Here is a 23621-nt window from a genome sequence, read left to right as displayed (position 1 = left end):
TGTGTTTTAAAGTAAATAGGTAATAATTATATTCGATAATTGCAAAAGTGTCATCTGGTATGTTTATAAATTTATATGAAAGGTGACTAGTACAACTATTGTAATCTGTGGCATAATTTGTGAGAAATCCAACATTTTAATGAAGATTCAATTCAGCCAATTTCATTTTAGACAGAATGAATGTTTACTATATACATAAATTGTCTGATCTATTGATATATTTTGACTGTTCCATTGCATATCTACCAACCAATGAGCAGAAAACTGCCCAAGGCCACCTATGGGTCTGCAACACAGCAAGAAAATCCTGCCCCCAGAGGTGAGCTTTAGCTAGTTCAGCATTACTTTTTTGTAGGTTACAGAAAATGTTACAGTGTTTGAGTCTGTTTTAACCAAAGGAAGCTTACCTTATTGAGTTAAGACAAGGTATAGACAACAGAAACTTTTCTTCCTGCAAAAATAAAAACAATAGTTCAGTTACAACATATACATGAATAGAACCAAGAGAAACATCATTTCATCTATACCTTTTTAGGATCATCAAAATTTATAAGTTCCAAGTTAATCAAGGCCTTAGGGCAATAACTCTAGCTAGGTAAACATTAAAAAGTACAATAGACTAGATTATTTTACAATTCGGATGTAAATTTAGGTATGTATAAATGGAGCATTATTTTAAAATGAAAATGAAACTAGTTTGAAATAAGCAGAAATTACATTTGTAAAATGTTCATGCAACCAACTGCCATCTGTCCATTCCTCTTTGTTCCATACTTCAGAGTATTTTCTCTCCATGTCACAAATTTTCCTGATATTTGAGCATATATCTTCTGCACTACAACAGGTCAGAACCTACAATGGTATATAAGGTTTACTTCAGTTAATTCAGACTATAGATTAGCATAAAACTTCATAGAAGCCTATAGAAAAATTGTATTTCTATAAATAGTTGATTTTGTGGTTAACCTTTATCAATGAAATGCTGGAAAATTAATGAGTCCAACAAATAATAATAATTATTGATATTCTTAATAGAATTTATGCATAATTCTATTCATTTCTGCATTAACATGTATATTTCCTTATATAGTGTCATTTTCTGCATGTTATGTATATTCAAATATGATTTTCAAAATACTATATTAAACGTCTTAAAAAATCCTAAATTAGTACAATAGATGGGATAAATAATAACAAACCTTTGTTTCAAATGATTCATGTTTGCTGACATAATTTCCAAGACTTGCTTGCAGCTTAAACAAATTGCTGACACATCTCCCAGCATAAGGGTAACTGAAATTAGTCAGAAAATCATTTAACATTAGTTTACTAAATTAATAGGAATGGACATGCTGAATCCAATAGTTTATGGAAACATCTTTACAAAGAATTTTTAAACTAGCAACCACAATTGCTTTTGGCTTCAAATTTGACTGTCATTGATTGTCTTGCAACTTTGATACTATGAAGTATAAACTATAAACAAGAATGTGTCCATAGTACACGGATGCCCCACTCCCACTATCATTTTCCATGTTCAGTGGACCGTGAAATTGGAATCAAAACTTTAATTTGGAATTAAAATTAGAAAGATCATATCATAGGGAACCTGTGTACTAAGTTTCAAGATGATGTGACTTCAACTTCACCAAAAACTTTAACCTAAAGCGGGCTAAACGAACGGATGGACGAACAGACGAACAAACGCACAGACCAGAAAACATAATGCCCCTCTACTATCGTAAGTGGCGCTCAGACCAGAAAACATAATGCCCCTCTACTAGGTGGGGCATAAAAAGCCTCCAAACAAAACAATATCAAAAATGTAAAGACATTATATAGGATTCTCATTTTACAGTTCACATTATAATTGAATTTGTTACAGTTGATATATAAATATAAAGCTTAAAGCACTCACTGTAATGATGAACTAGAAGTTTGAGGGTTTGGGAATTGTCACTTAGAAATTTGATAAGTTCTAATGATTGTCAGGAATGTTTTAAGATTGTAATAAAACTAAATAAAAGACTGTTATGACCATTTCAAGAAATGATGTCAGAAATTATTTCAAAAACTTCTCACCTTTTCCCAGATTTTGACAAGTTTAACAAAATCCAACATTTTGTGTATTTAAGACTAAGGGAGATAATTTTCTTGACAAAAGGTTCCAAGTTGTTTACATCTGCCATATCTGCCAGAGAATGAAGCACAATACATGCTTTCTCATCTATATCAATATCAGGAAAATATAATGTTCCATCAAACATACTGTAGTTTCTTTCTATCACTATAAGGTTGTATCTGTAAAACAAATAATTAATTTATAAAGAACGAACACTGTGTATCATCGTACAGCGGATATAGGTACTAACCAAGCAGGTGTGAGCGATTTTGATCTTACACGGTAACGAAAATATTTGTTTTGTTCACATAATATCGATGTGTACTTCAATCTAAACATAATTGCTGTTTTAAGAAATGATTTGGTCGTTAATTTGATGATTAAAGATGTCTCATTATTTTCCCAAAACAAGAGGGATTACTAAAACATTGTAAAAGCATGTGCAAATACTTGTCAAAGAAGTTGGCCTCTCATTCGATATAATTCTATATTCATTGCAACTCTTTTTCTGATAAAAGGTCAATGTGTGTGTGTAATAAATATAACTGTTTCAATAATTGGCATTGAAATCTGTCATACCTATGTTATTTTTCGATATTTTATCCCTGAAGAAGAGTGGTGTTTAGATGACCACATAAATCTGTATTTACGGTGCATAGTTAAGTTGTTGTACACCGTACACAAAAACTTTATTTTCATACTTGTTTATTACCCAAAAAGTTTCAAGGAATAAGTAATCACAGGTAGGTTTGTGATTGGTACTTTTGCCCTGTATTAGGTTTCTTTCAGATAAAATATGTAAATGTCTCAACAACTGTATCGAAATTGAAAGTTGGTGTTGACATTCACAACTATTTGCGCATGTACAAGTAAATTGTTCTTATTAGAATATCAAAGTTGTTTTATGAATAGAAAAAAATCGATACGAAAATTATTTGGGAGCAGGAATTTCAAATGTTGAGAAATGTAAATTGAATATTGATAAAGCAAAACAAATATTTTCGTTACCGTGTAAGGTCAAAATCGATCATGCCCGCTTGGTTAGTACCGATATCCAGTGTACTGATAATACACGGGGATGAATTAACTAAAATTAAATCATTCAATTAGATTGGGTATTAAAGTACACATGTGACAGAAAACACAGAAAAGCAATACCAGTACATAAGAGGCTATTAACTGTTTCCAAAATTTGAATTTTTAAAATACCTCAGGAACAGATTACCTTAGCTGTATTTGGCAAAACTTTTAGGAATTTTTGGTCCTCAATGCTCCTCAACTTTGTACTTTATTCGGCCTTTTTAACCTTTTATTTGATTGGTGTGTCACTGGTAAGTCTTTTATAGACGAAACGGGTGAAAGGCGCAAATACAAAATTTCAATCCTGGTTTCTGTGTTGAGTTTGTTCACATTTAACTTTATTTTAGTATTGAAAAACTATACCCAAATGATAATTCAATATGAAACAAGAATGTGTCCATAGTACATGAATGCCCCACTCGCACATTCATTTTCTACCTTTATCATTTTCCTTTGTTCAGTGGACCATGAATTTGGGGTAAAAACTCTAATTTGGCATTAAAATTTGAAAGATCATATCATAGGGCACATGTGTACTAAGTTTCAAGTTGATTGGACTTCAACTTCATCAAAAACTACCTTGACCAAAAACTTTAACCTGAAGCGGGATGAACGGACGAACGAACAAATAGACGGACTGACGCACAGACCAGAAAACATAATGCCCCTCTACTATCGCATATTGGTCGGGCATAAAAAAATAAACCCAATGATAATTTACTTACGTTATCGACAAATGGTCTAGTTAAGTTACCTTGTTTCCAACAAAGGAAGAATATCTCCACAAGATGTTAGTTTGGATGAACCCAGTATTGTCGTTTGCTGCAATTCCTTACATCTAAAAAGTGTTTTCTGAATGTTTACTTCTGAAATAAAAGAAATATGATCAGTTAAATCAAATGTAGATGTAACCTATGTGATGATATATCCAATCTAATTTTATATCAAATTGAAGCATATTTTTTTTTTTTTATTCAAATAAAGCAAATTGTAAATAGAGCTTCAGATCTCAAAAATGTTCAGTTTATATATATGTTAGCAGCAATAGGTGAAATTAGGCATTTAGCTTAAATCCTAGGCAATAAGCTAACACCTAGGCATTAAGTTATTGCCTGAAATTTCCAGCATTAATCTTATTTCCTGAAATTTGATGATGATTTTTCAACCTATTGCCGAACATAATTTTAGGCAATAAGTAAACTCTGGAATTTATGCATATTTGGTGATTTAATCTTGATATAAAGTCGTTTCTTAACAATATTTCTAATATTACATGTATAAACATAAATTAATTTGACAGATCTTCAATTTAGTAAGTTTATTTAGTAATTTTAGCATTTAAAAAACAGATTTAACTCATACTTTTTTAATGTTTTCGTGGTATTACAAAATATAAAAAAAAAATTAAAAAGTGATTGTACCCAATTAAAAAAAAGGGGGAGATTCTATAGAATAATTACAATATTTATTTGAAAATTTGTACACTTCCCTTGGTTAGGTTGGTTTGAACTGGTCAAAAGTAGACAAAATTAAGATATGATTTTTTGCTCACACCATTTTCCAATTTTTTTATTGGATAAGTTAACTTTCTTTGTTAAAAGTTCCACATCTTGTGATCACAAAATGATTTTAACAAAAATTTCTATCAAGTTTTCATATTTTTTAATTATTGTTTGATGCATTTTGATATAAATAACATATTTTATTAGTGATTTTATTTCCAATCTCTTGTGGAGAGTTGTCTAATAGGCAATCATACCAATTCTTCTTACTATATTTAGGATAAAACTGGGCCCTGTAATTTTGGCATCAGTAAAATTCGATTTTTTTTCTTTCACTCATATTCAAATGTATGTTAATCGCAGTAATAAAATAAAATAGTTAAAGTACTCAGTATTTATATGAAAATGCACAAGATTTGCTTTTGAACTTTTAAGTATGAAACCGTGACACTTCAAATTTAGCTCCCTCAAAGCATATAATGATTTTAACCAATTATATATTTGATTTTAACTATTTACAATTAGTTTGTTCAACTCTAATATAAAACATAGTTATATTTTTTTTATTTATGTTTTGCTTCAAAGAGTTTAAATGTACAAATATAATATCAAAATTATTCATTACATTTAATTTAAAATTAATTTTCTTATTATTAAAATTAAAATTAAAGTTGTTGGTTAAATTTGATACACTATTTCATTTTTTTTTCATTTACTATTTTCTTTTACACCAATACTTAGGACAGCGGTTAGGACATCTTAGCTAAGATAATCCTCAAAGATAAAGCTAGCTCAGATAGCTTCGATGTGCATGCATGCTGAGACATGCCGTAAGTTGGTCCTATACTTTATCATAATTTCTGTCCTAAGAATATCTTATAGGACCAATCTTAGACAGATTCGATAAACAGACCCTAGTTCTCAAAATGTTATTATGTGACAAATTTATTTTTATTTAAATGAAAAAAAGTCTTTTATTTACTCGCATTTATATTTTAGGCATTAAGCTTAATGCCTGCACATATTTTTAAGGATTTAAGACTAATGCCTAACATCATTTAGGCAATAGACTTACAGTCTAGGCGTTAGCTTAATGCCTAATTTCACTTATTGCCGCTAACCTATATATTCAAACTAAATAAAAGAATATCTGTGGTCCATCCCAAAAAGTTAATGCATGATAATTTCTGAGCTTCTTTGTAGAAAAGAAAACAATTCGTTTTATTATAAAACTGTATTTAAAGTATTTCTTACGAACCCTTTCGGATCCAAGTTAAAACCAGATGCTCCGCAGGGCGTAGCTTTATACGACCGCAGAGGTTGAACCCTGAACAGTTGGGGCAAGTATGGACACAACATTCAAGCTGGATTCAGCTCTAAATTTGGATTGTGATTAAATAGTTGACACAGCATAGGTTTCTGACACAGAATGAATGTGTTCTAATGAACTTAAAATTTTTATTTTCTCTTAGAGCAATTCACTATGCTGTTGAATATTAATCCTCTCAAAAAAATGTTTGAAGAAATTTTCTTTTTTATTTATGAAATTTCAAAGGAGAAAAATTGAACCCAATTTTTTTAATCACATTCCCCTTTCCCTTATTCCAAAACTAATCTCAATTAAAATTTCTAATGGAGTTTGCAACAATAACTACTCATTTAAATACATCATAAAATATTAAGATGTAAAAAAACTGCTTGTTATCACTGAATGGTAAAGATTATTTTAATTTATCTGTTGGTAGTAAAAAGTGAATATACATTGTATATTGTATATAACAAAGATTTAAGTTCATTCTGGACAAAGAAAGATAACTCCAATTAAAAAAAAATCTTGCTATTGCACAATATTTTGCAATTAGATATTTCTTGCTTACTATTCTGGACAAAGAAAGATAACTCTAATTGAAAAAAAATTTGCTATTTCACAATATTGTGCAATTAGATATTTCTTGCCATTGTGCAATACTGTGCAATTGAAAAGACTTGTTATTGCACAATACTTAATATAATAATTTTAGATCCTGATTTGGACCAGCTTGAAAACTGGGCCCATAATAAAAAATCTAAGTACATTTTTGGATTCAGCATATCAAAGAACCCCAAGATTTCAATTTTTGTTAAAATCAGACTAAGTTTAATTTTGGACCCTATGGACTTTAGTGTAGACCATTTGAAAACAGGACCAAAAATGAAGAATCTACATACACAGTTAGATTTGGTATATCAAAGAACCCCATTTATTCAATTTTTGATGAAATCAAACAAAGTTTAATTTTGGACCCCGATTTGGACCAACTTGAAAACTGGGCCAATAATCAAGAATCTAAGTACATTTTTAGATTCAGCATATCAAAGAACCTAACTGATTCATTTTTTGTCAAAATCAAACTAAGTTTAATTTTGGACCCTTGGACCTTAATGTAGACCAATTTGAAAACGGGACCAAAAGTTAAGAATCTACATACACAGTCATGACAGTTAGATTCGGCATATCAAAGAACCCCAATTATTCAATTTTGATGAAATCAAACAAAGTTTAATTTTGGACCCTTTGGGCCCCTTATTATGTTGGGACCAAAACTCCCAAAATCAATACCAACCTTCCTTTTATGGTCATAAACCTTGTGTTTAAATTTCATAGATTTCTATTTACTTATACTAACGTTATGGTGCGAAAACCAAGAAAAATGCTTAGTTGGGTCCCTTTTTGGCCCCTAATTCCTAAACTGTTGGGACCTAAACTCCCAAAATCAATACCAACCTTCCTTTTGTAGTCATTAACATTGTGTTTAAATTTCATTGATTTCTATTTACTTAAACTAAAGTTATTGTGCGAAAACCAAGAATAATGCTTATTTGGGCCCTTTTTTGGCCCCTTATTCCTGAACTGTTGAAACCAAAACTCCCAAAATCAATCCCAACCGTTCTTTTGTGGTCATAAACCTTGTGTCAAAATTTCATAGATTTCTATTAACTTAAACTAAAGTTATAGTGCGAAAACCAAGAAAATGCTAATTTGGGCCCTTTTTGGCCCCTAATTCCTAAAATGTTGGGACCAAAACTCCCAAAATCAATACCAACCTTCCTTTTGTGGTCATAAACCTTGTGTTAAAATTTCATAGATTTTCATTCACTTTTACTAAAGTTAGAGTGCGAAAACTAAAAGTATTCAGATGACGTCGACGACGACGACGACGCCAACGTGATAGCAATATACGACGAAAATTTTTTCAAATTTTGCGGTCGTATAAATATCATACCAAACTTGCTTCTGATAACAAAACATAAGCTGACAGTCATGCAATTCAACAAAATTATATAGGATTACTGTACCTTGTTGAGAACTGCTCTCAGAGGAACTAAGTTTGATCTTGAAAGAAACTAGTTTAATGTTTTGTGTTTCACAAATTGTTAAGAGAGTTGCCTGCTTGTCATATTCATATTCAATAACAAGGTTTATCATAGACCAAGGAAATTCTTTATCTAGCAGGTTACTGGGTATTATCATACAGTTACACTCTTCAAGGCTGAAATAAAAAGATAATTAAAATACCTTTATACATTTTATCATACACAGACAAAAGAGTTTTTGATACACTTTGTTTATGTGAAATGTAATAACTTTTCTTTGTTGAGTTTGTTGATAAGTTAAAAAGTCTTTGACTAAAACACATAAAATAACATTGAGGATTTGAGTGAGGCTGCATCATTTAGGATAAAAATAGACTACTTCAAAATAAGCCTTATCAATGTAATGAATATTTTTTTTTTTACAAAAACCAGCAAGTCACCAATGATTTCAAAGTCTAGTTAGCCTAATTGTAACTGATAACAAACAAACTTTAATGTTCAATTTATTGCCTCCTGATAATAAATATTACATAAATTTTCAGTTGAGGTGTTTGAATTATAATTATGTGTATTGCATTGAGATCGATGGTTATTTGAACTCAGAGTCACATATTGAAATTGTTGAAGGTGTAAGGTCATACAATATGGCAGTGCAATTGAAACATGTAATGTGTAAATAGTAAGAATACAAGATGAGGATAAATGTTTCTAACTTTATTCAAATTTCTATTGAAAGATTTGACCTCAGTTATGCATAGCTTCACAAGCTTGGTGCCACAGGGGGGGACATCGCCTGGTGCACATATATTTTATCGTTATATATACCCAAAATCAATATACAGTTATCAAACATAAATGTATTTTAATATAGGATGTCATTAAAAAAATATATAAAATCTCGCAAAATTATGACCCATATTTTTGGCACATCCCGGTATACCCAATAATAGGAAGTTCCCCCCCCCCCCCCCCCCCCGTGCTTGGTGCAATCTTAGAAACTTGGTTATCATACCTGGCTACAATGTTCTTATTCTGTGATTCTTCTTGAATCTTTAACTTAACCAAAGAACAGTGACAGATCACTTTCTCAAGCACCTTCAGAAAACTAGGGATCTTTCTTTTCACAACAATCAAAACCTGAAAATAAACAGTATTTCATTTTTTTTTATCTTTAACAAAAACCGTCTCACTATAATGCTCTGTTGTTGCATTATCTAGAATCTATATACATATTGTTGCAAAAGAAATGAAACTTTTGAACAGAATCACTCTAAAAGAGTTTACATGTTGATTTGATTTTTTGTAAGTCCACTTGTCCCATCGAATATATACAATTGCTATTGATCTGTGGAGTTAATTCACTGGGACCTTTATTTTTTTTTCTGTGAGAAATCCATCACTCATTGATTAATTTAGTTGAAGAAATAAAATATCTGCTTAGTAGGTGAAAATACATGTATCATAGTTATCAAAGGTACCAGGATTATAATTTAGTACGCCAGACGCGCGTTTCGTCTTCATAAGACTCATCAGTGACGCTCATATCAAAATATTTATAAAGAGCATTGAGGATCCAAAATTCCAAAAAGTTGTGCCAAATCACTATCAATTAAAACTAGAGGCTCTAAAGAGCCTGTGTCGCTCACCTTGGTCTATGTGCATATATTAAACAAAGGACACAAATGGATTCATGACAAAATTGTATTTTGGTGATGGTGATGTGTTTGAAGTTCTTACTTTACTGAACGATTTTTCTTCTTACAATATTATCTATAATGAACTTTGCCCATTAGTAACAGAGAACTATATTTGGTAAAAATTTACATAAATTTACCAAATTAATGAAAATTGTTAAAAATTGACTATAAAGGGCAATAACTCCTTAAGGGGTCAATTGACCATTTAGGTCATGTTGACTTATTTCTAGATCTTACTTTGCTGAACATTATTGCTGTTTACAGTTTATCGCTATCTATAATAGTATTCAAGATAACCAAAAACGGCAAAATTTCTTTAAAAATTACCTTTTGGAGGGCAGCAACCCAACAACCAGTTGTCCAATTCATCTGAAAAATTCAGGGCAGGTAGATATTGACTTGATTAACAATTTAACTTCTTGTCAGATTTGCTCTAAATGCTTTGGTTTCATAGTTATAAGCCAAAAACTGCATTTTACCCCTATGTTCTATTTTTAGCCGTGGAGGCCATCTTAGTTGGTTGACCAAGTCATGCCACACATTTTTTAAACTACATACCCCAAAGATGATTGTGGCCAAGTTTGGATTAGTTTGGCCCAGTAGTTTCAGAGGAGAAGATTTTTGTAAAAGATTACTTTAATTTACGAATTATCTCTATCTATAATGAACTTGGCCCAGTAGTTTCAGAGGAGAAGATTTTTGTAAAAGATAACTAAGATTTACGAAAAATGGTTAAAAATTGACTATAAAGGGCAATAACTCCTAAAGGGGTCAACTGACCATTTCGGTCATGTTGACTTATTTGTAGATCTTACTTTGCCGACATTTATTGCTTTTTACAGTTTACCTCTATCTATAAAAATATTCAAGATAATAACCAAAAACAGCAAAATTTCCTTAAAATTACCAATTCAGGGGCAGCAACCCAACAACAGGTTGTCTGATTCATCTGACAATTTCAGGGCAGATAGATGTTGACCTGATAAACAATTTTACTTCATGTCAGATTTACTTTAAATGCTTTGGTTTTCGAGTTATATGCCAAAAACTGAATTTTACCCCTATGTTTTATTTTTAGCCGTGGCGGCCATCTTGGTTGGTTGGCCGGGTCACGCCACACATTTTTTAAACTACATATCCCAATGATGATTGTGGCCAAGTTTGGTTTAATTTGGCCCAGTAGTTTCAGAGGAGAAGATTTTTGTAAAAGATTACTAAGATTTACGAAAAATGGTTAAAAATTGACTATAAAGGGCAATAACTCCTAAAGGGGTCAACTGACCATTTCGGTCATGTTGACTTATTTGTAAATCTTACTTTGCTGAACATTATTGCTGTTTATAGTTTATCTCTATCTATAATAATATTCAAGATAATAACCAAAAACAGCAAAAATTCCCTAAAATTACCGATTCAGGGGCAGCAACCCAACAACGGGTTGTCGGATTCATCTGAAAATTTGAGGGCAGATAGATCTTGACCTGATAGACAATTTTACCCCATGTCAGATTTGCTCTAAATGCTTTGGTTTTTGAGTTATAAGCCGAAAACTGCATTTTACCCCTATGTTCTATTTTTAGCCATGGCGTCCATCTTGGTTGGTTGGCCGGGTCACGCCACACATTTTTTAAACTAGATATCCCAATGATGATTGTGGCCAAGTTTGGATTAGTTTGGCCCAGTAGTTTCAGAGGAGAAGATTTTTGTAAAAGATTACTAAGATTTACGAAAAATGGTTAAAAATTGACTATAAAGGGCAATAACTCCTAAAGGGGTCAACTGACCATTTCGGTCATGTTGACTTATTTGTAAATCTTACTTTGCTGAACATTATTGCTGTTTACAGTTTATCTCTATCTATAATAATATTCAAGATAATAACCAAAAACAGCAAAATTTCCTTAAAATAACCGATTCAGGGGCAGCAACCAAACAACAGGTTGTCTGATTCATCTGAAAATTTCAGGGCAGATAGAACTTGACCTGATAAACAATTTTACCCAGTGTCAGATTTGCTCTAAATGCTTTGGTTTTTGAGTTATAAGCCAAAAACTGAATTTTACCCCTATGTTCTATTTTTAGCTGTGGCGGCCATCTTGGTTGGTTGGCCGGGTCACGCCACACATTTTTTAAACTAGATATCCCAATGATGATTGTGGCCAAGTTTGGTTTAATTTGGCCCAGTAGTTTCAGAGGAGAAGATTTTTGTAAAAGATTACTAAGATTTACGAAAAATGGTTAAAAATTGACTATAAAGGGCAATAACTCCTAAAGGGGTCAACTGACCATTTCGGTCATGTTGACTTATTTGTAAATCTTACTTTGCTGAACATTATTGCTGTTTACAGTTTATCTCTATCTATAATAATATTCAAGATAATAACCAAAAACAGCAAAAATTCCCTAAAATTACCAATTCAGGGGCAGCAACCCAACAACGGGTTGTCGGATTCATCTGAAAATTTGAGGGCAGATAGATCTTGACCTGATAGACAATTTTACCTCATGTCAGATTTGCTCTAAATGCTTTGGTTTTTGAGTTATAAGCCAAAAACTGCATTTTACCCCTATGGTCTATTTTTAGCCATGGCGGCCATCTTGGTTGGTTGGCGGGGTCAAGCCACACATTTTTTAAACTAGATACCCCAATGATGATTGTGGCCAAGTTTGGTTTAATTTGGCCCAGTAGTTTCAGAGGAGAAGATTTTTGTAAAAGTTAACGACGACGGACGACGACGACGACGACGACGGACGACGGACGACGGACGACGGACGACGGACGCCAAGTGATGGGAAAAGCTCACTTGGCCCTTCGGGCCAGGTGAGCTAAAAACTGCATGTGATGTTGTATTTGTTCAATATCAATATTATATTTTCAATCTGTTCAATAAATACACTGATTTAAACATAAGAAGTTGATATCTGGCACAATTTTCAGTATTGTTCCTATAATTTTTTTTTTGTTTTTTTGACATATTAGATCTAAAACTGCAAAATAAAATAACAATGTTTAAAGTTTGACATAAGAAACCTCAAATTAAAAAAATAATGCATATGGTTTTTTTATAACTCAATGGATAGTTTTCATTATAAAACTTATGTACATATACTTTTTTCTGAAGAAAATTCTTAAATTTGTTCATATTTAGGAGAAGTTTACTTTATTTTAATTGCTTCTAGGAAGCAATTCCCCTACATATTTTCCGTATGCAAAGTGACCTCAGTGTGACCCATCTCTTAAAAATCTGGTGATCGCAATATGCATGGATGTCCTTAAAATAAACTATTATCTGATTGTACATGATGAACACGTGCTCAATATCCCTGCTTTTTTGTTGATTGTTGACAAACAGGTGACAATCATTAAACTTTTGCTTCAAAACACAAACTTTAATTACCTGCCATATTTTCACAACAACACTGACCGATTGAAAAAAAATTGACTATTATATGAAATTTATGCTATCGTGCACAGAAGACTAAGTTTATGATGCTTGTATGCATTGGTTCAAGAATTGGAATAACATTATTTTTTACCAGTCACTCGTTTCATATGACTTTAAATAAAGTCCTCCCTTAATTTATTCTATGAGTAAGACTTTAATTCCAAATTTTCATGGCAATTGTTACATTTTTTTTATTCATACCTGTTTCATTTTGTCAATTTTGTGAATGGATAATTCATAAAATTATTTTTTTTTCTTTGAAGTTTATAAGTTTTTTTATACCTTTTTCTCACTATTATTTCTGAACTGGAAACATTTTTCTACTTCTTTACATGTTGCAATAACTTTGGGATGATAGATGTTATTTTGTTGAAAATTACAACTCAGTTGGAATAATTTCTGTCTGATGTCTTCTATTCCACCTGTAAGAAAATAAGAATATGAATATATTTTGAAAGGTTAATTGTATGAAGAATAGTGTAAAGAAGATAAATGACGTAATTTTCCTGTCATTAAAAATGACGAAAGGAGTTGTGGATGTCTGAATGACCATTTAAAACAGCTAGATAAATAGTTCTGGACTTTTTTTCAATACATTTCATTGTTCCTTTATGAAAGATAATTATTTTTTATTAGCAATCAAATATTTTGCACATCTTCAAGTATTTGGAAAAAAAGAATTAACTAAAAAACAAAATACTATTTTTCTTTTATTCTAAGGGACGATCTGTCACTTCAAATGTTTCTACTTAAATATAATTTGCACTAAATATCCATTAGTAAAGATAGCCCCATCGTTACAATTTTCAAGCTGTCAGAACTACACATACCTGTCAAATATGACTTGTACTTATCCTCAGCAGCTTGTAGGTGAGCTATTGCTGACTCTAAACAGTAATGTATTAAAACATCTCTGGCTCCACACAAAGCATGCAAGCAAACAGTTGTTCTGTAGGTCTCTTTGATAGGTTCTAAAATCATATTTATTTACTATATGAGACATTGTAATAATCTTAAGATAATTTTTTTTAGTATAAAATTAAAAGGAACAGCAGATATCATAGATAATTTCTTCATAAATTTGTTTAAGTGCTTTTATTTTAGTCGTTTTGTGTGTGCATCATGTTGTGTTGATTAGTCTAAAATAAATGTTGTAAAATAAATATCTGCCAACTAATATCATTACAAAAAACTAAGAAATTAAATGAAATCCAGACAGGTTTATATATCCTAATGGCTAATGTGATGTAATTTATCCCATCATTTGTTTTATGAAACCACTATACCAACAGCAAAATAAGATATCATTATATACCTTGTAGACATCTTTTATTTATCATGTGTTAAAGATAATGAGCATTTTTGATATAATAAAGAAGTATAAAAGTTATATAAATCAGGGATCTCCATGGCCTGTTTAATGATGGCGCCCCGCCATCGTTCAAATGTCTTGCGCCATTGTCAAATGACTTGCGCCATCGTTAAATTGTCTTGCGCCATCGTTAAATTGTCTTCCGCCATCGTTCAAAACTTCATCGTTTTTTGCAGCCCGACGCCATTTTTTTTTTTATCAATTATAATCAAATGCATGTAATTGCATAACCCTTAGGCTTTTTATGTTATAATCCAATACAGTTCTAACGCCTGAGGGATATCCGGATTAAGATCGCTAATCACTTGTACCTGAGCTTGTACAGGTAGATCAACAAACCAGACAGGAGAATTGCGCCATCGTCAAATGACTTGCGCCATCGTTAAATTGTCTTGCGCCATCGTTAAATTGTCTTCCGCCATCGTTCAAAACTTCATCGTTTTTTGCAGCCCGACGCCATTTTTTTTTTTAATCAATTATAATCAAATGCATGTAATTGCATAACCCTTAGGCTTTTTATGTTATAATCCAATACAGTTCTAACGCCTGAGGGATATCCGGATTAAGATCGCTAATCACTTGTACCTGAGCTTGTACAGGTAGATCAACAAACCAGACAGGAGAATACTATCTGAGGAAAGACGATCCATTTGTCGAATTAATCAACTAAGTTTCAGCAAATGATTATGACAATTAAGATTAAATAGATAAATTAATAATCCAGTTACAAAGAAAACAGTTAAACAAGTCGAACACATGCTTTATTTTGACTTACGCAATCCACATCCCCCTTTTTTAAGAAGTACAAAATAAGACGCAAAACAGTAAATATTATTTCATTGCAAATAACTCGAGTACTGCTGTAACCATAATTTAGAATTACTTTAAAAGTTTAAAAGTAAAAACTTAAATATTTCCTGTAAAATGAATATCGTATCGTAATTCCGAATTCATTTCGTATATTACAATTAAATTGATACATCCGCGTTTCCGGTTTCTATTCAGACTTGAAAGATGCATGTTGCACAGCATCAATTTGCCTGATAAAGTCATTAAAAACCTTTTCATTTGTCAATGTTTGCTTTACAAATCTCTTTAACCTTTTACATAACCCGTACGAATCGTTTTCTTGTTGCTGCAAATCAGCCACACCGGTAATGGGTTCTGAATTTGACAGTGTCCATGAAAAATAAGCTCCACATCATATGATTTTTAACCCACATAACAATTACCAAAAATACAAGAAATCTTAATGGGGACCTTCATGACAGCTTTTGGTCATTCTCGACTAAGGGGGGACCATAATGACTTGGCATTTGAATGGTTAAAAACGGCAATAAATGAAAATATTGATACTTCTAATTCTATAATGAAAATTCAAATAAATATAATTTAAATAAGCAGTGATTTAGCATGTTCACTATTCCTTGTATGGAGGGATAAAATACTTCGGATCGCGCTACACTGTACAGCGTATACACGGTTTGTAATGGTGAAAGTTCCTCCATCGTTCAATTTTCATCCATGGAGATCCCTGTAAATTCTTGAAACTTAGTTCAACAAAAATGCAACCATAAATTATCCTTTCACAATACATGTACCTGTGTCCTTTAAATCTGCCATCTGTTTCTCCTTTTGCTTCAATAAAAATCTTGTATAATCTGTTTTTAAGGATGATGAATCTTGGTTTTGTAAATCATCACCAGCCGTCTTCAATGATGACAGTAGGTAGCAGATCTTTTCATCAATAGCACTAACTATATTTTCAAATTTACCTGAAAAAATGTCATTTAAAATTCATTCACCTAAACAGATTTTACTGAATCAAATCCTTAATAGGAAATGATTTCTCTAAATGTAGCTCTTTTTTTTTTTTGCATTAAGTTTATCTAGCATTGTAAACTCAGAGGAAGAACTATCTTTATTTAAGTGACATATCTGTCAATTTTTTTTTTAAAGAATTTATATAAAATATGATATATCTGCTAAGTTTAGTTTAATTTTGTAAAATTGGAGTAGATTGTAAAACCTTTACAGACACCCAGGATAAAAAAACAAGAATGGTAGATAATTACAGTAAATGATAGTAAAAGCTCACACTGTGCATTTAAGAGCTGAGGGATATCAAAATCACAAAAGTTTCCAATGTAGCAAAGAAAGGAAAAAGAAGTAAATCAACATGAATTCAATTGAAACAAAAATTAAATTATCAGACAATAAATTAATTATAAAACAAATAAGTAAATAAGTAAAAACAACGAAAATACCAACCAGAATGTAACAAGTTGAGTTATAATACCTCCCAGTTGAACAGTTATAATATCAGACCATATCTTGTTGTTATTTGCTGCTCTTTTCTTATCCATATATTCACTTTCAGGTTTGGATTTTAAAGCATCTAAAAGCATAACCCAAATTTAATAAAGATTGTTTTTTATCATGAATATGTTTGATTAAAATACAAGCTTACAATTTTCAGTTGTGCTAAAATCCTGCTAGAAATAGTCAAATCGATCTTGAATTTAATGCATACCAATCATGAAGTTATTCCCACAACATAAGATTAACAAAAATTAAAATTGTAAATTACTATCCTGAATCCTAAAATTATGTGATACTACATGAATTATAAGTCAAATAAATCTGTATCAGACCAGATGCAGACAATATAAATTATACATACATTATAGCACTTGCAAAATCTCCAAATATTTTTTTTTCCTCAATATTTTCTACTTTTTTCTTCTTTGAAATACCTGCTTTGGTCCTGGTTGAAATGATAGCATTTTTCTGTGGCTGTGGCTTTGCTCCAATACGTAGAGTGAAGAAATCATCCATTTGACTGAAACCAAAGTCTTCCTCATTTGCAGAGACTACTTTTTGCGTCACTGTGTCAAAAACAAAAATCTCTTGTGAATAAGATTTAAATATTAATTTCTAACAAGTTATAAGCACTCCATTATTTCAAGAATATTATATTTTTTTTTTAAATAATTAAGATTGAAAAAAAGCTCCAGACAATTGGTCCTCTTTATAATCATAAGATAACATTAATATTTTATAAAGAGAATACATGTGTTATCTTGCTCAGCCTGTAATTCAAAGTTTCAAAAAATTATGTGTCTTACAGATCTGAAAATGCATTCACATTACAAGTCATCACTGCTGAGCTCCTGACAAAATATGAAGTTAATGTGTTCCCTTGTATTGGATTAAAGTGAACAAGAGGCTGTCACAACGACAGCAAACCGGATTTATTAATATTTATTTGTGTCCTGGCAATATCACAAGAACCATTACTGATGAATGGATAAAGTGAAAATCGTCAATATCAAATTTGACCTCCATTTTGTCATCAGTATCAACATATAAAAATTTGAAAAGCTTAGATTGAATGGTTCATGAGTAAATGCAACAACGTGAATGGAAACGCCATTTTACAATCTTTCAAGAACCATAACGCCTGAACGGTAAAAGTCAAAATCGTCATTATTGAACTTGACCTCTATTTTGTCATCAGTAACAACATATAAAAATTTCAAAAGCTTTGGTTGAATGGTTAATGAGAAAATGCACATACACGACTGGAAACACCATTTTTCAATCTTTCAAGAACCATAACTCCTGAATGGAAAAAGTCAAAATCGTCATTATTTAACTTGACCTCTATTTCGTCATTAGTTACAACATATTAAAATTTGGGAAGCTTTGGTAGAACAGTTCATGCGTAAATGCACGGACACAACTGGAAACTCCATTTTTCAATCTTTCAAGAACCATAACTCCTGAACGGTAAAGGTCAAAATTGTCATTATTGAACTTGACCTCCATTTTGTCATCAGTAACAACATATTAAAATTTGGGGAGCTTTGGTCGAACAGTTCATGCGTAAATGCACGGACATGACTGAAAACTCCATTTTTCAATCTTTCAAGAACCATAACTCCTGAACGGTAAAAGTCAAAATCGCCATTATTGAACTTGACCTTCATTTAGTTGTCAGTAACAACATATTAAAATTTTAAAAGCTTTGGCTGAACGGTTCATGAGTTAATGCACGGACAACATTTGATTGCCGCCCGACCGCCCGCAGTACATCCCCAAATCAATAACTGACATTTTTGTCACAAAAATCAGGTTAAAAATTCAAAAGTTGCCGCAAATAAAGTAGATTAATGACAGATCAAGATGCACTCATACATTAAAAGTCATGTCAAGCTGCTGACTAAATATCTCATAATAGAAAGATATGAATTCAGTGTTAAAGGACCATATATAACTCCTGAAGATTTGTAACCAGTGAAAACAGGATAACATATTCAAATACATCAAATATGAGAATTTTACTAATGACTCCAGTTTAGGTATAATATTTTTTTTTCATTTGTTGTTTTCCAAATAATAAAAAAAAAAATCATTAAAAGACTACAACTTGCTCCTTATGATATGTGAAAAGTGTGTACTCAGTACTGTGCCTGTCACAGTAGTTGCTGGGCCCAAATATTTTGCACACATGTGACATCCTGTTGAAATCATAAGCTCTATTAAGGTAACTTTACTAAATATTAAAATGAGGCCCACATGAGTATTTTCTCAGTTTCAATACCTTGCAAGGTCAAAAGAACTTGATTCTTACAAGAAATTTACAGAAAGGTTTTATCAGGTGAGGAAAAACAGCAAATGCTTACCTTCTTTCACAGTTTCAATGGAAGAAACAATCATCGGTAGATTTTCTACAGATTCTAATTGGGCTTCTTTATTATCTAAAATAAACAACACTTCATAATCTTGAATATAAGAAAACACTAAACTGGAAAACAAATTTTTCAAGATATTGAGTCTCATTTACACATAAAAAACATTTGGACAATCAATCAAGTGTCTTAAAACCTATTATCTGTAATGTGAAAAAGTTATATTTTTTCGATGTGAATTTGGTACATCAATTAAATACATACAACTTAAAATCATTCTCATATATAGATATACAACATCCACAAAAACGTTATACCCTCTGAAACTTTTTTGTAATGGGTATAAAATGCAAGTAAATGTAATTTTTTTTATTCCTTGGGGAAAGGTAGAAAATAGTAAATTATCTCCCCTTCTTACAAAAAAAAAAGATAACCCATGTTACCAGGATAAAGTATTATGTACTACTTTAACTAAGCACAAGCTTTTTGATCTTATAACACAGTTTTTAACTTGGAAAATTATTCTTAATGATTGTACCTACTTTTCATATCTGATATGGTGTTGGTATTGGACAATACAATGACATCATCTTTCTCACCTAAAATATATTGAAATTGAAATCAAGTTCAAATGCAATGTTAACACATTCATCTCATCATAATCTCCCCTTGTATTATGGAAGTCAGTTCAACAAATTATATAGTAATTCATGATTCCTTTGAAGCTTTAAAAGTAACTCTCAATTACTAAAATTACCTAATCTGTTCCTCACACATAAGTTATAATTGTAGTTGGGAATCTGTAATTTACAACTTTTAGATAGCTTATTTGCCAACAAAAAACATGACCCCTATTTGGATCCATAATCCTCAAATTTACCAAAAATTTGATTGAATAATTTTTGAAGCCTTCTACAAATTACAAAAAGTATTTTGAAAAGATCTTAAAGATGCTCATTATTACCAAACATATCTCCAATACTACCATCAAAGATTTGTAATTGTTAAATGTTAGGGCATGTTCCATTATGACACTCCACTAGGTTGATAGTTATTGGATGCATATCTTGAAACAACATTTATGTAAGTTTAAAAATGTAATTTTAATTCTATGTAAGTTTAGAATACAAAACATACATACAATGCATATTTGAGTACTGTAATTTGTCAAAATTCATTTGGTAAACATCAGAACTAATATTTTCTTTCACTGTTAAATCATTTTTTTCGGTTGTGCTACATGGTTCCTTTATGTTTCCAACAGTGCTTCCAACTGGATCCCAGCTAAGTGACAGTTCAGCATCACCAATATGATCCTCTTTCACTAAGTTTTGTTGTTGTATGACTGTTTGAAGAGATATGTGGGAAACTAGAGAAACTTTGATCTCTGGTTCTATAAAGAAAATATAACAAAAAACTATAAAAAAATTACCTCTGCAATTTTATCATTTATAAAATTTGCACAATCATTTTTCCAATATGAAACTGAAACTGAGAAAAGCAACTGAACTAAAAACACAATAATGCAATATTTTCTATGAAAATATAAATTATTTAACTTAGTTTATATACAGATAAGGAGATGTAGTATAAATGATGATGACAACTATCCACAAAAGTTCAAATGAAGTGGATTCAAGCAATTATATGCAATCATTTCATGTATTAGTTTTATTTTCCGTTTGGAGTCTATATAATGTTTTTCCTAATAAAAATGTCCAAGTATCTCAAATTTCTAAAAGAAAAAGTTAAAAATGAGTTGCCATACACTATCTTTGAAGTTCAAAATTAGATCAAAAGATTGTTCTAGCTATGTTGGAAGTAAATGTTTTTAGCATTTCTGCCAAAATCTTTCATTTCAACAAAAGCCTATACATTTTAGTGTGGATAATTGTATCCAATGTATAATAACACATCCTAGGTTTGATAGGAATTCCTATTTAAAAAAAAGAGCAATTTTTAGTCCATGTAAAACAAGGAAGTGTCCAATTAAAAGGTATAATATTCTATGAAAATAATTTACCTGCAATTCTCATGGATAAAACATCACTGAAGTATTTCTCTTTCTGCCATATTCTTCCTTTGATTACATCAATCTCAGCTGGTTTAAGGAACCTAAAAATTCAGTAAAACAAGGAGATATCTAAGTAAAGCAAAATAACTTTATGATTTGATGATCAATTAAAACAAGAATGTGTCCATAGTACACGGATGCCCCACTCGCACTATCATTTTCCATGTTCAGTGGACCCTGAAATTGGGGTCAAAACTTTAATTTGGAAATAAAATTAGAAAGACTATATCATAGGGAACATGTGTACTAAGTTTCAAGTTGATGTGACTTCAACTTCACCAAATACTACCTTGACCAAAAACTTTTAACAAAAACTTTAACCTGAACGGACGAACGAACGGACGAACGGACCCACAGACCAGAAAACATAATGCCCCTCTACTATCGTAGGTGGGGCATAAAAAATTCTATGACTGCATGCACATATTACGGTGAAATTGAAAGAGTATTTACAAAGCTAACAATAGTAGGGAAAGCAACATGGTCTATCGAAGTGTAAACAAAATATGATTACTAAAGGACCAATCATATTTAAGTATTTGTAGATTGCAAATCAAATAAGAATAATATACATAGGACCCCTGTCTATATCAACAAACAAAGGTCAGTCTCTACAAGCTGGCTTTGAAGCTCATATATTTTATTTTGTATTTTGCTTCCCAAATTTTGCTGTCGAAAGCATATCAAATGAAGTGAATCACCACTTACATTCATAAACAGTAGAAAACAATTGAAATTTTGAAATACATACCCATTTGTATCACTTTCATGAACCTGAAGTTTAGGTAATGTACGGAGTACTGATTGTATCTGTAAATTGTCAGACTCTATGGTAAATTTGTTTATAATGAGTGGACTATCCAACAGTGCTTTCTGTTCAAAATCGTCTTCTGTATCTCCTTAAAATGAAAAGTAGTACTGGTGATAGATTTCAAACTTTAATACATATCTCTGATGCATTTTTCCTTCATAACATCTAATTAAAAAGTACTGTATTTGCTATTAAAAGAAAAATACAATTTTATTTTATCTTACCTATGAGTGCAGCATTGGCTAAATAAAATAATAGACAAGACTGTAACAAATAGGCATAAAAGCCAAAATATTTCAACACATCAATTTGAAGCCTGTTAAAACAGGGGATGAAAAATATTTAAGTTATTTACCTAAAAATGAGAAGATGTGATAAAGTTGCCAATGAGAAAACATTAAAATGATAGAAATAACCCTTTTTAATATCAGGTCTTTTCGTAGGTTTTCATAAGTAACAAGAGTATCAAGGGAAAGCACTTTGAAAATATATATAACTAATAGTAGCTATTTTATATACCTACTTACATTTTAAATTAGTACAACATAATATGTCATGGCAATTCGTAGTGGCAAATTCAAGTTGCCTTTCCTGGGTATCATGCATAATTTAGTGGAACAGTCGTAAGTATACTAATAATTTGATGCGCTAAAACTCACCAATCTTATTCATATTCAAAAAATTATCTTCCTTATTTATTTCAGCATTTTTTTCTTTCTGTAGTTTTTCTCCACACATATTTATATCTAAGGATGCAGCTGGAAAAGATATTTCACCAGTTTCTAAAATAAACAAAACACATTAAAGTATACATGGAGCATGGTAGTCTGGCATTTGCATTCATATACTGTAAACTCTGAAATGTTTTCTTACATATGATATATTATTGAAGAATGTACAAAAATGGAATAATAAATATTGAGATTATTAAATGCTACATTACCCAGATCATTATGTGAAATTTCATTAAGGTCTTTCAACAGTGTAACTTCATCTGATGTTTTCTCCTCTTTAGGTGAAGAAAATGGTGACAAAGCTTCCTCAAGAAGCATCTGAAAAAAGTGAACTGTTTATTTGATTGCTTTTCTAACATTTTAAAACATAATATATGATTTATATCATGTATCAGAAATAATCAACAATCAAAGAGCCGATTAGCTCTGAGGGGAAAGACGGCCCTTGTTTCTATTTTATTATGTTTTTTGGAAAGGGGGGGGGGGGGGTATCTTTTGATAGTTTACATATGAAGAATGAAAAAGAGAACCGCTAGAACATGTAGAAAGGTTGACAATATTGAAATCAATTGTTGTTTATGTAATTTCATTTCCTTAGTTTAGGATTCAATTTGGACCAATGGAAGTGATCTTCATCTTCTAAATCTAAACATTTGATTAAAGTTGATAGCTAATTATCTAAAACTCAACTGAATTCTGTCATTTCACAACAACTACAATATTTTTTGAAATCTT

General features: G+C 31.1%; 1 protein-coding gene across 1 annotated transcript in view; it reads right to left on the bottom strand.

Annotated features, from left to right (window-relative positions):
* The window catches only part of LOC139526939 (uncharacterized), a 40188-nt gene that overhangs the window by 5133 nt on the left and 11434 nt on the right, over positions 1–23621 (bottom strand). The window contains exons 8-26 of the mRNA XM_071322125.1: positions 23096–23204; positions 22812–22934; positions 22093–22240; positions 21291–21382; positions 20409–20660; positions 19810–19866; positions 19262–19336; positions 17330–17461; positions 16873–16971; positions 16175–16348; positions 14032–14172; positions 13484–13623; positions 9071–9195; positions 8041–8234; positions 3957–4068; positions 2083–2301; positions 1200–1293; positions 718–852; positions 408–451 (exon numbers count right to left, since the gene is read on the bottom strand). Coding sequence (XP_071178226.1) covers positions 408–451; positions 718–852; positions 1200–1293; positions 2083–2301; positions 3957–4068; positions 8041–8234; positions 9071–9195; positions 13484–13623; positions 14032–14172; positions 16175–16348; positions 16873–16971; positions 17330–17461; positions 19262–19336; positions 19810–19866; positions 20409–20660; positions 21291–21382; positions 22093–22240; positions 22812–22934; positions 23096–23204 — 2465 coding nt within the window. The remainder of the gene's footprint in view (positions 1–407; positions 452–717; positions 853–1199; positions 1294–2082; positions 2302–3956; positions 4069–8040; positions 8235–9070; positions 9196–13483; positions 13624–14031; positions 14173–16174; positions 16349–16872; positions 16972–17329; positions 17462–19261; positions 19337–19809; positions 19867–20408; positions 20661–21290; positions 21383–22092; positions 22241–22811; positions 22935–23095; positions 23205–23621) is intronic.

Source organism: Mytilus edulis, chromosome 1 (assembly GCF_963676685.1).
Source record: "Mytilus edulis chromosome 1, xbMytEdul2.2, whole genome shotgun sequence".
NCBI classification, from domain to species: Eukaryota; Metazoa; Mollusca; class Bivalvia; order Mytilida; family Mytilidae; genus Mytilus; species Mytilus edulis.
This window is presented reverse-complemented; position numbering and strand designations above follow the sequence as displayed.